This window comes from Netta rufina (genome assembly GCF_964035555.1).
Source record: "Netta rufina genome assembly, chromosome: 9".
NCBI classification, from domain to species: Eukaryota; Metazoa; Chordata; class Aves; order Anseriformes; family Anatidae; genus Netta; species Netta rufina.
The window spans coordinates 19,401,818-19,415,577 of NC_140132.1; the positions used below are offsets into that span (position 1 = coordinate 19,401,818).

General features: G+C 38.0%; 1 protein-coding gene across 1 annotated transcript in view; it reads right to left on the reverse strand.

The window, feature by feature from the left end:
- USP13 (ubiquitin specific peptidase 13) overlaps window positions 1-13,760 on the reverse strand; it is a 47,975-nt gene that overhangs the window by 11,122 nt on the left and 23,093 nt on the right. The window contains exons 7-13 of the mRNA XM_084292263.1: window positions 10,298-10,392; window positions 9,027-9,214; window positions 7,601-7,672; window positions 7,241-7,334; window positions 2,923-3,048; window positions 1,480-1,633; window positions 1,108-1,282 (exon numbers count right to left, since the gene is read on the reverse strand). Coding sequence (XP_084148389.1) covers window positions 1,108-1,282; window positions 1,480-1,633; window positions 2,923-3,048; window positions 7,241-7,334; window positions 7,601-7,672; window positions 9,027-9,214; window positions 10,298-10,392 — 904 coding nt within the window. The remainder of the gene's footprint in view (window positions 1-1,107; window positions 1,283-1,479; window positions 1,634-2,922; window positions 3,049-7,240; window positions 7,335-7,600; window positions 7,673-9,026; window positions 9,215-10,297; window positions 10,393-13,760) is intronic.

A 13,760-nucleotide genomic window follows, 5' to 3' on the forward strand; every position in this document is an offset into this window, starting at 1 on the left:
AAATTATTGTTAGCTCTACCCTGCAGTTTTAGTAACTTTATTATCTGCAGCAGAAAATTTTGAATTTTAAACATATTCTTCTTTATCTTTCAATGCTTTTAAATATCCAAGGAATGAGGAAGTGCTAAATCATGGTCAAAGTAAAGAGAGAGAGAGAAACCTCCACAATTTTCTGCTACGATTTTCTCCATACCACGTGCACTTGCCTCACAGCTTTCAATATGAGTGAAGCTGTACACAAAAAGAGGGATGAGGCATTGATATGTTAAGTGATCTAAAAATAGAAGGTATCACAGCAAATCAGTTGCAGAGCTCATTTTTCAACCACTCCTTGCTGCTGATATATAGAAATGGAACCTGATAAGAAACTAAGTCTTGTTAACAAGGAATTCTCCCCCTGCAAATTTCAGTCCTCTGCCTCCCATTCTTTATCATCTCAATGCTTTCTAAGCCCAAGAAGTTCTTGGTTCTTTTATCTACCTAAGTATAGGCACACAAGGTAGTTTTCTTGTTAAGCAATCAAGCTTAACAGATGCAACCATATCCTGTAGCTAACAGATGTGGATGGGTTGAAATCCAGACACATAAAAAACATAGCAACATAATTACAACAGCATTATCAGCATAGCATTTCACAAATTCAAAGACTTCCATTCATCAAAAGAACTTTTTCAAACAAGAAGTAAAACCTTCTCTTGCTTTATCTTGTTTTGTCTCCACACAATGCTATTCAGCATTTTTAGTCAAATGAAGACATCAAGGGACTAAGCACAGAGATCCAGAGTGTCTCTTAACACTCAGTACAGAGCATACTAGCTAATAATTCAATTTTAAAACATGGGCAAACAATTAAGTAATAAGCATTTAAAGTTCAAGCTCTTAAAAACCAACTAATTTCACCTCTTGGAGTTTGACAGTTTAGATCAATTTATTTCCTGCTCGATTGCTCATTACAGCTCTTGTCGAGCTTGATCTGCACATTGCATTGTGAGCCCCAACATTAACACGATCCCAGAGCCCATAAAGCCCTTTGTTTCTCACTGTGCCATGTCCAGGTAGGAAAGTAAGCAAAGAGTACAGGTTTTCATTAGGCACACAGACACTTACTTAACTCCTGCAGATTTTGCTTGAAGGGCACTGCTCCAGAAGTCTTCTACATTGTTCGGTTCAGAAAAAGCCTGCAGACATGCACTAAATGGGATCTTGGCACGGACAAGCTCTGGTGGAGCTCTCCTTGCAGCTTCTGCTTCTCGCCTCTTCAGTTCATATGCAATTAATTCATCTGAGAAATACACATCACATGGAAAGCTAAATGAACATTGTTGTGGTTTTGATGTGCCTCACTGCAGTCTTATCTTTGCAGGTCTTAGAAACAGAAGAACCTACCTACCAGTAAAACTCTTGTGTGGCTCAACAGACATCATTCATTGTTGGGAGAGTTTCCAAATAGTCAGTCAATAGACCTCTTTGTTTCCTTACCTTTGTTTGTTGCTGCTTCCATTGCAACAGGTAACTGCATGATATAGTCCACCCTCTCTGTGTAGCGCACCTTTCTGGACTGGCAGCATTGTGTGCGTTCTTCCACCAGGAACCGGAAGACATCACTGGGGTTTTCTGAACCTACTGGGTTCCTCTGAAAGGAATATTAACATTCACTTTAATGATCATCCCTTAGATGACCAAAGAATCCAAAGACTGATGATAAGCACAAAGACACTAATGTTGCAGCCAGCTCTGACAGCTCAGCTTGTTTCCTATTTCATGCAGAACTCAGAGAAGTTCTTGATGTCTGCATACACAGCAATATCTTGCAGAAAGATACTAATTTGCAGGGTATGCACAGAATGAATGTGACTGAGTCAAAGTAGACAGAAGAAGCTACGAAAGTAACAGGTTATAATAAAGACTGAAATCTCAGGTAAGTAACATAGAACATCCCTTCAGCAGACAGAATTGTTCCTACCGCTCTGAATCTGCATTGAAACAGAACGAGAAACTTGTAGCTCATTATCCAGATAGAAATGTCATACAAAGAATAATTCCTCCTCCTTATTGTTCATGTTAATATCTGTGACCAGGTTTAAAAAAAAAAAAAAAATAGAAAAAAGAAAAAAAGAAGTCTTCTAGCCACCCTGTAATCAGTAATGTGTTTTGTGACGTAGAATGTTACACATTCAAATGTGAATAACTTCATCCAAACTAACACATGAATAAACACCTTTGATTCTTGGGGAAAATAGGAAAATGAGGGAGGAGGGATGGAAAAGAAAGAAGTGCTTTAAATCAAAACTGGCTGTCTTTGTAAATTTCCTTTTCAGAAAGACATAGTTAAAATTCACAGCACTGGTTCTTTTACATGCAGCATTGAGCTGGAACACAGTAGAACTAACATTTTATATTCAGAAATATTCAACTGACAAATATTCACTTCGCCTTCATCAGGAGAGACTTTCTCCTGTAATGACTCAATGATGTACAGCTGGGATTTGTAAAAGGAGTTGGATGTGGTGATTAGTTTGCTCCCAATGTAGACAAAAATTTGCAATAATAATACCACCTAATTCATTATTATTCCAAGACAGACTTTGTTATGGTAAACAAATGGATAGTATGCAATCATAAATGAACAGCAATTTAAGGACAGACACATACATTTATAAATCTTATAGTTTGTTCAAAGATGCTTGACCTTTCTGTATCTCTTGCATCACTAGTCATGCAAGAGTCTGAAGTCATGAGAAAGGAGAATAAAATGAAAAATTGTTTCTAAATCAAAACACATTTAAATTGGTGCCATTTTCTACATATCCAACACTGTAAAGAATATATTAAAAAATGAACTATTCATATAACAACTTGGTCCTCATTGTCTAACACAACCACAGAACAGAAGATTTCCACAGAACATTAAGATTTTCTCACCTCTACGAGATTTATAAGATGTAGAAAAAACTCCTGCGCGTCTTGTTGTCTATTAGAGGAAAATTCTGGGTGGCCTTTACTTATAAAAGCCTTAAACATTCGGGGAGATATTCCATTGTGTTGTGGCTAGAAATAAATGAAAGAAAGAAAGCTTTTAAAGAAGAATTTTTGTTTATTCTTGGACCAAAGATCACTCCACTAGATCTATTTTTGACCCATTTCTATCACTGTAGAAATAATAATTTCAGTTTCATCTAGACTTCCATTTTAATAAAAATGAAAAGGAACCTGAAATGTTATTCGACTGTTTTAGAATATGTTTTCTGACATCTCCTGCATCATTCATTTCATCTGATTTTTCCATGGCATTTGCAAATTAAAACCAATTACTGCAGGTTTCATAGAAGCATAGAATGTTTGCTGAAGGCTAGTAGTTTTCAGAAAGGCTAAAAGTCTACACAGTTTTCTAACATTTGACATTCCTTCAGACCACTGTTTCACTTAAAGCTATGTGGGCATTGAAGCACATTGATAAACCAGCTGGCAGCTTTACTCAGGACAAAACCTTTCCAGAGATCTCTGCAGAGTGAAGCAGAGAGCAACTAATGCATGCAGGATGAATTCCCAGATGGGTTGCAAAGAACAGACATGAATCTGCAATTTGCAGGTGTTAGTTTTGTTGAAGGACCAGGAACATACAGCCTTTGGCCAGAAAACTGTACCATTTATGAAGATCTCTAGCTGCTAAGAGAGTCCTCATTTTCATTTTCACAATCTCTATACCACTGCAAGACGCTTTTTTTTTTTTTTCTCCTTGGAATTGTATCCTCAAGAATACACTAGTCATTATTCCTTTTACATAACACTTTCAAAAAGGTCAGAATCTTTTACTCAGATTTGCCCTCATCCTCCATAAGACCAAATAAATTTCAAGACAGTCCAAGCAAAAGCATAGCCTCTAGGACATACTAAGGGTTGTTCAATATCCAGCCAATCTCAGTCTCTACTACAGTTGCACTATCATTCTGGTATAAAAATAGAAAAAGCAGCATGAAATGGAAGATGCATAAAGCATACACTAGCAGAGCAAAATTTTATTCTTGGTTTCACCAGTGTAAGATAGCCCTAGACTCACTGAAATCAGAAGCAGATGCTCAATTATGTTTTTTTTTGGTTTCTGGCAACATACCAGCAACTTCATTACACTAAGATGCTAGTTAGAGGGTCTCAGAAAGAGAAAGGGTCTCAGTACTGTTTGAACAGAGAGATGTTCTAGGGATTTGTGAATCATGGGTTATTTATCACTTTTGTGTCCTCGACTGCCTTTCAAAGCCAAGACTGAGGAGAGAAATGCATAAAACAGCTCAAATTACTTCACATCAGGCTTTTTTCTATGTTGAAAGCAAGAATACTGCAAGGTGGCACATTTGCCCTGATGTGTAATGCAATGAGTTTGGACTTAAGCCTTGTTTCCATCTATATGCTTTTTACTCAGCCATTTGAGCAGGGAGAAATATGCCACATGTGACAATCTCTAGAAAAGGATCTCACACTGTAAACTCTTTCTACCTCAAGGACAAGAAAAATAATGGAAGAAATGGCAGAGCTCTAAGCAGAAAATTAAGTCCTAGTTGATGACCATTGAAGCTTTCAATCTGTTCTTCATATCAAAGTGGGTCCAAGTGGCTGCCATTCCCCGATAAAGCTCCTGTGGCAAAAAGATTTCAGCTCCCCAGAACCATGAATATTTATAGAATACCTGGCATACTTTCCCCATCAACAGTTGCAAAACAGTTTAGCTAAATATAGACTGTGCTGGACCAATGCAGATCTCACATGAACGCTTTTACAGGCAACAACTCCAAAAAACTTTGGATGAATTCCAAAGACCCAGAAAGCTAAAGAACTTCTTTGCATGTAGGAGGCAAAAAAAGAGGGGGGAGAGAATAAAAATAAAATGAATAATTGATTTTATAGACACAAAACTGAAGCACTTGAAAATGTTGAGGGCCTAAAATCCTCTGCAATCATATTAGTATATTTTAGCTATCTGGATGAGATGATTTTATTTAGCTATCTGGATGAGAAATATCATCTGTATGTATACTGGTATTTCATGGAAGAGCTGGCAGGGCAGGGAAACACCCCCAAGACCACAAAACCTACATTTGTACATCCAGAGTGAGGGAACAGAGGGAACAGCTATATTTATTTTTTCTAAGTAATTCTTCAATACAAAGAATAAAAGGACTAAAAAAATATTCAATAAAAAGAATAAATAAAGGCTAATTCAAATATTGGTAACTGCTAGGATTTGCTTGATAAGGAACTCACCTGATACATACAACTACAATTTTATTAAACTGACCTTATGAATAATACAGATATTCTTAAATAACAACACATGGCTGCTACTAACTACCTGACAGAAATATACTACTTGTCATTAAAATGCATCTCATTGCTACGAGTGACCGCTGGCCTAAACATGCAGATGTAGGTTTATTCTAAGAGTCCTGATCTACCAGCACGTAATTCTTCATTCATATCTTGTATGCGTTTAACAAAGCAGGTCATCAGTGTACAGAATTTAAGGTGAGAAGTCTGAAGGTGAGGAGTCTGTTGAAATTATTCTACTATTTCTTAGTTATAGCGATGCATTGATAGATTATAACTTTATTTACAGGAAACATAGGCCACGTGTGATTGGTTGCACCAAACCAATGACTATCTGTTGTACAAAACAATTGCTTTGAGACATGAAGCTTTCAAATCCTGCAAACTACTGTGTACCAGATGTTCGGTCTTTGTCCAGTATCCCCCTGACATTCTTATTTTAGGAGAATTTCCTTTATCAATAACTGATAGAGGAAGGTAGAGGAAAAAATCTATTTCCATGGAAAACATCATCATGCTTCTGTGACAGAAGCAAACGTGATTGCTATTATCTGTGAAAATATGACTTGGTAAGAGAACTTTTCCTCCATAAAGAAACCTCTTTCCTACAGGCATTATTTTCACTATTTGCTGCTAGCTCACCATTTGTTTCTAAATATCCCATCTATGGAGTCTGCGCTTTGGCTCCACGTGCTGCTTGGAATCACAATAAGAGAGGTTGGCAGGGACACAAACACATTCCAGGCAGTTTTTCTAGCATCACTCTAAAGAAGATATTTCAAAGTAGATAATTTGAATAGTAAAACAAATCTAAACTTCAACAGATTCACTTGGGTAGAGAACACTGACTAAATAACTAGGATTTTCCTCCACGCAGTTATTAATTGGGTGACTGTAGGGAAAACAGGCGAATCCAAATACATCAGTGTTCAAAGTGACAAAATCAGAACTGGTGTTATTCTCACTCTGAAATGTTGAGGGAAATTACACTAACCTGGACAAAGAAAATAATCTTTCCCAGCTCACCACTAAGCTGCTGACAGCTTTTCTTCACAAAAGTAAGAACAGGTACAAAGATTAAAAGGTGAATCAGGCAGTGCCCATGAACCTTGCTGACAAAAATATATCAGTCAGGCCTTGGTCAAAAATTATCCTTACTTTTAAAAAAATCAAAAGACTGTAAGAAAAAGAATATGAGGAGGCTTTCTGGTTATTGTGAAAGTATTCATTGCTGAATGAAGAAAGCATACACAGATAAAGGTGTAGGTGTATGGATGCCACTATGTGCCTTGATGCTTGGCTGCCCAGTGGTTACAGTTTCAATTTATATCCAAAAATCATATCTACTGTTCATTTTCTAGGAGAGACCCCACTGGCATAGGCATGCTTCCACATGTTTTTTGTAACCATAAAATACTCGAAGCAAGCCTCAGTGGATATAGCTCTGCATGACACCTCTTTCACACAAATGAAAGCCTCCAGCACCGCTAAATCTCGCATTACATAGACAGCTTCTCCTAAAATCAGGTGGAATATCGTCAGACACTTCTCAGAAGCACCTCTTCAGTTCTTTATCCTTCTTTCTGCAATTTAGAGAGGACTTAGACGTTTTCTTCTAAATACTCTGGACTCTCTAAATAACATTTTTTTTGTTCCTCAGAAAAGGTAAACCAAAAGGTAAACCTAAGCTCTGCTCTCATTACTGGAGCAGGAGAATGTTATTAGCAGAACCAATGGTAGCTTTAATGCTTTGCACAAATAGTCCCTGACTAATATATTCCTGACAAGAATCCTGCTCATTCCACCTTGCTAAGCATCCCATGCTGGATCCACCCATGCTCTCCAATGCCCAACACCTGTTCCCTTTTCTCAGGGTATCATTTTTACCTAGTTACCAGGCTGCACAAGCTCAGTCAAATACCTTGTGTTCTTCTTTCATCACCTGTTCAATAAGCTCAGATTTCATGGGTGGCTTAGAGTACTGGCCTGAAAGGAGGCCATGTCCCAGTTTAGCCCTGTAGGGAAGAAAATGGGGGGGAAAAAAAGAAAAACATGGGAAAACAGGTAAAGAATAGACAAATTTCTTCTAAGGAAAAAAGAAATACAGTGTCTTTGAACCCCAGAGGAAACATTATCTGTAATTACGCAGACAAGTCTTTGCATTCTACCCTATGCCATTTCTCACTTTCAAGCCCATGTAGACATGCTCTTCAGCCCTGCCATTCAATTATTCAGATTTTATTTAAATTGACCAAGTAAATCACTGAGAAGTGTCACTTACATCTGAGTGTTGAAATCTTGCGTTGGATCAAGAGGGGAGTAGTCATATATTCTTGGAAGGTTTCCCACATACCTGACCAGCAAGAACAAAACAGAACAAAACAAAACAAAAACATTCAAATATCACAGCTAGATTTACTCAGAGGTATACTAACAGATACTCAGTGTTCAGCAGTGATACATCTGCAAGCTCCCTCTGTACTAGGAAGTCAAATTTTGCATCATAGCAATGACTTAATCTGTCCCTGGTGAGTGTTTCTATCGTGGAAGAAATAGTAGTAAAGGAATTATGAAATGGACATTTAAGTTTTGCTTAGAAGCTTCTAGCCAGAGAGAAGGATACAGCAGTGTTGTTCAGTAAGAATTTAAGTTCTATTCCTTGATTGTGAAGTAGCTGCTAGATGAAGTTACTCAAAACTACAGAGAAACAACATACATTTACTTCCTAGTCTTGACCAACACTGCGGAATAAATTCCAAGGTTGTTTTTGTTTGTTTGTTTGTTTTGTGTGTTTGTTTTTGTTGTTTTTTTTTAAAGTCAGGACCTAAACATGTAAAATAATGGTTCTGTTGAGTTTCCTCAGAGAAACAAATGCTAACTCCTGACAATAACCACTGAAGTATATATTATTGTAAACAGTTTGTTGAAAAGTGCAGCATTTTGTAGCATGCTATCTATTACTTCACTTGAAAACAGATGTAATAACAGGCTACATGGTAGGGCCACAGTGAAAGAACACACCTAATTTCTGCCTCGTCCAAAGATCTTCACTGCTCTGTTAATACTGTATGCTTCAGGAAACTCCAAGGACAATGCTGTGGAAAACCACTTCCCTTAGTAAAGTCCATCCTTATGTTTTTCAAAAATGGAGATAGAAAAGCTGTCAATTAGACTCTACTCCATATGGCTAACAAAGTAAACAAACACAAGTTTTCTCCCTCTTCTTCTCCTGAAGGCAGTTGCTACTTGTAAACCTGGGAGGTGTTCCAAAATCTAAAACCTTACTTCCAGAACACACACTACCATAGCTGTGGATGGAAAACGCACCCTGAATTTATTGCAAACCATAGACTGTATACTTTTTATAAATATAAAAGCTTCTCTCCTTGGAGTGATGTGGTCTGTTTTGGTTGGTCAGGAGTATTTCACATTCTTCTGTTTTGCTAATTATGTATGACAGGCAGACCCAAACAAAAACACTGAATCCAAAGCAAGTTCCAATTTCAAAGGCAGATTAGGTTTGGGATTCCAACCTTATCCAGAATAGAACAATACAATCACTAAATCCTCTAACTGGCCACTGAACTGACTGAAAGACCTGCTTGGAGATAAGACATTAAAATACCATTTTGCACAGAAAAAAAAAAAAAAAAAAAAAAAAAAAAGAGATTGGGGAATACAACAAGAGCTAACTTGGAGCTACTTACGCTCTCTGGAACTCTGGGATGCTGAAAATGATTTGCATGACAGCATTGAGGTAGCAGCTATTTCCTAGGTTCTTCATGCCAGTATATCCTGGGCCATACATGGGCTTGAGTTTCACTCCAGATTCCTGAATCACTTCCCATTCTGAGACTCTTGGTTTTATATCATTATCTCTTAGTCCATTCTCTGTCTGAAAAAAACAAGATTTTTTTTTCCTTTTAATTTCTACCACTATTATATCGTTGCTTTCATCATCACCAAATTTGTGATCTAATCTAGATAAGAGCCAAATCATGGGAATAGGAAAATGAAGGTAACTTGTGCGTGTCGGGAAAGAGATCGGGGTCAAAAGTCTAGCAGCTTACTTATCCAATCCTTTGCAGCATCTGAGACTATACCTAAGTTTTGAAGGTTGCTAAATAAAACAGGTTTCCCGGAAAGACCATTGAATAAGAGAGATTTTTTATTCATAACATTGGTAAGGAAATCAGTATAATAAAACCATGTTTTATTAGTTACATGAAGTCTTTTGAAACTGGTTTAACTCTTCTCAGTTGCTTTGTGCTTATTTTTAGTTTTTTCTTCATTTGGACAATGAAATACCTGTCTTTAAAACCATCTTCCATTCAGACTTCTTAGATTATTTAAACAGAACCGGAAGCAACATCCGTCAAGATACAAATTAGTAAAAAGGACTTTTCTACTGCCAGGAACAGGACCCTGTTTGCCCCAGTCTCTTTCTGGTATACCACATTATAATCCATACTCCTACACTTCAGTGAAAGCATGTATTTATTCATTTTTAATGTCTGTATTAACAAGACCTAGACTGAAATTTATAGCTTCACATAAAGACATTTTCAATCACATTTTACTTGTCCATTAATTTATTTTTGCTTGATATTTTTATCTACTTACACAATTAACAGGCTTTCCTCCACTCATTGTAATTAAATATTCAAGATATTATTATCTAATTGAATGGCATTTTTCATCTTGAAGGAAAATGGCACAGAAGAAGAGAAGTGACACATATAAACTGCTGACTACAAAGGAACTTTTTGGAAAGGCAATTCTCAGATTTGAGAATAACGATTCACTCATCCAGACCTCAGAAAATATAACATGGACTGGCTGACTAAACTTTACAAAATTAAATATTATCATAACAGTCGGAAGCAATCACACAAATATAAACTACAAGCATCTTTTTTCTATTTCTTCCTGTCCCCAGCTAGAAGAGAAAAAGAAACCAAGAAGATTCATTTCCTACCACTTGCATCTGCAGCATATCAATCCCAAAGTGTGCCAAATGCTTTGCTATGTGTGGATCTAAAACTGGCTCCTCTTCATCAAAGGAATAGACATCTAGAAAAGCAAAGAGAACAGATGATCTATTGTATCAAATGTTATTCCTTCTCTTTGTTTACTAACATTGCATTCTCGGTACAGGCATGCCTACGCAAGATGCCTAATTCGTATTCTCTGGGTTTGGTTAGGACCAACAGGCAGCTGTATGCATACAGACCCACACAGCTTAGTAAATGTCTTAAATATTTTCAACACAATCACGTCAACTCTTCTTCTTAGAACAAATTAGATGACCTCACAGTATTAAAACCTAAGAATGTTTATAGCAATTACAGTATTTTCCCCCCAAAGTAAGTAAAAAAAATCTGTAGCAAAAAGAATGAACAGGGAACATGAAATTCTCGGATTCATAGACAGTCTACGTTTTGAACATGACAACGAGAGATTCTGATTTTTTATGGAGCTACTAGATACAGGCAATCGCATTAAAACTGAGCATGTAGAGCCCACTGACTACTGCCAGTGGTGTTTCTAGTACAGTTCAAGGAATCCACTGATTTTCTTTTCCTGTGGAGATGCAGGAAAAACTGTGCATGTCTTTATTAGATGAAACTTGGACCGGACTTAGAAGATTAATCTTGTGGTTAGGGAGAAAGGCTGATTTCATTATTGGGGTGTCTGGCTTTATTATATGAAAGATTTAAATTTCAGTTCTAGCTCTAAAATAGGTCCTTATGGCCCATAAACATTTAGGAAGGGCAAAGTTCAAACTGAGGAAGGAAACAATATGTCTAGTGATATTTTCATTATGAAACCAAGTTTAATAAATCCAACAGAGGGACAAAATGGAGATAAAAACTCATTTTTATCATTTACCAAGCAAGACTTGTAATGAAGCTGAGTTTTTACCTACTTGAGTAAAAAACAAAGCTGCAAGCATCATATAAAGATAGGCGTTATAAGACACTCACTAGAATGACTTGAACAGGCCTTCCATCTTCTTTCTCTCTTTTCTACCCTATGGCTCTGTAGTTTATGACCTGCTCTGGTCTCTACTCACACCGAACCCCAGAATCCCTCTACCGGTCTGCCTGCACTCCTCTCAGCCAAGTGTCCTTCACACCCAGCAGAATTTCTCTCAGTAACCTTGCTCCATGTGACTAGATCCAGGCTGACAGAGAAATCTGAACCAGTAGAAAACAGAAATAAACTTAGGAGGAGAGAGCAGGAATCCAGATAAAGGCTGTTCACAGCACAAATACCACCTCTGAAGGGTCATTATTCTGCTCTCTCCTGGCAACTACAGACCTTGGCTTTGCCTCAGCCCATCACATGTGTAAGAATTTAACAAGAAGGCAGTCTCCTCGAGGACTGCTAGTAGGAAACTCAAGCTGAAATGACAGCTTGAGGACTAGTCACCATTCTAAGATCTAAATGCAACTTAAAATTTGGCAGCCCTTAAAAAAACATTAACTCTCTCAAACTGAGGAATGGTGGTTTTGGGTTGTGCTGCTTTCTGCTGATCGGCCATCACACCCTTTATTAACATTGGTCCTCGTGACCCCTCTGGCATGTGTGGGGCTGTAGCTGCCCATCTGCTGGAATTCCACTGCATGGTAGCAAGCGTGCCCAGAAGACATGACACCTCATCCACACACATGAGATCACAACATTCCCATAGTCTCCTGGCGAGGTCATAGAACAGCCAAAATATCCTGTAAAGCTCAAACACCTTACCCAAGCAGGATTACACATCAACTGATCTCAGGTGACTTCTTTCAACATGGAAGCTTTGATTTTGTTTTTCCTCATTTCTGGTGAATGGAGAGAGACATCTGGGACTGCCAACCCAGAGCAACAGAAATGGAACACGTAACGTTAACCTTCCCTCAGGTTCAGCTCGTCTCATATATTTCAGTACTTTCTGCTGTGTAGCCAACTTAAATTCATGAGACAAAAAAAAAATCACATATTTCAAAAAATCAGAGGGCAGCAAATTATAGAAAGAAGACGACAGCCCCCAAACACAGGTCTGTAGTGCTCTCCTGCAAGAGTCTGTATACAAGTCAGCAAGTGTGACACACAAAGACTGATGTCAGAGTAAGAAAGTAAGAGGAATACAAGAAAAAAGCAAGAAAACATAAAAAATCTGAGATAGGCACCACAAAACATTATTAAACAGAGAATAATCATTGTAATTTGTACTGCAGTAAGAAAAAAAAAAAAAAAAAAAAAAAAGTGACCATGCTACCTTTACTTCCTTTGCTTCTCGAGCTCAAGATTTATGCCTGTACTGGCTGCGTGGACATCACACTTTCCTACTTAAAGCATAAAGGGGAATGGTCCATGAAGAAACAAGTTGCACAGGATTCCCCAAAGAAGTATCTGACAATTATTGAGACTGGGATCCACAAAGCACTTCATTCAAGAACCTGTCAGACAGGGCCTGTACTGCTGAACACCTGTTCCAGTGCTCAGAGCAGTTTCAAACACGTTACCTCACAAATACTTCAAATCAAACCTAATGACGCTGTCAAGTGAGCTAGCAGGTAGCACAGACTGCCAAGAAGTACTTAGCCTAGAGAAGAAAACTTGATTTCTGTGCATCCTAGGGTGGAATGCAGAAGTTTGGTTCAATTTCTGACCTGATCCCAGATCTTTTTGTTGACAGAACACTACAAAAGGGGGCTAATGCCCCAGAAATCCCTCACAGTGTATGCGACAGATTTCCCAAGAAAAGACAGGGAGCCGCTCTCCTCTGCTCCCTCTGTGTATAAACAGGGTAGATATAAGCAGAGTACTGGCACCACCTCTTTTTCCTTCTTACTGGTGTGAAAAACAATTAAGTTATGTCAGCAGAGGGACCAACACTTATTACTCCTCTACCATTACCTCTTCACCTCCAGCTCAGGGAAGCAGAAACCAGACAGACTTTACATCACGATCAGCCATGGGGCCTCTTTCCTGAAGCTCATCTGTCATCCAGCCCTATAGAGAGGTTATGATTACCATTGTAATATAGATCAGAGAGAATGATTACTGAAAAGGAAACAAGAAAGGTTGGGGGAGGGAAATCTTTTCTATAGGGACACCAAGTTAACATCATCCAGAAGAACAAAGGTCTGTGGAGAACAGCTGCTGCCCCTTATTCAGAGGGAAAGATGACAGCCTGTCCTTTGTTATCCCAAAGGCCACATGAGAGAAGAAGCAGCTGATCAGTGGGAGGCAGAAGTACAGCAGCTGTAGGAAAGAAGTACTGCTAGTAAAGATGCCAAAAAAAAAAAAAAAAAGAATTGAAACAAACACTAAAGCTTATTGTTTATTTTGTAGATGCAGTTGTAACCTACATCCAGGAAAATCCTAACCACCTTCAGTATTTGAGAGATTCAGATAGGAATCATCTGAGACCAGGTTCACCCAAGAAA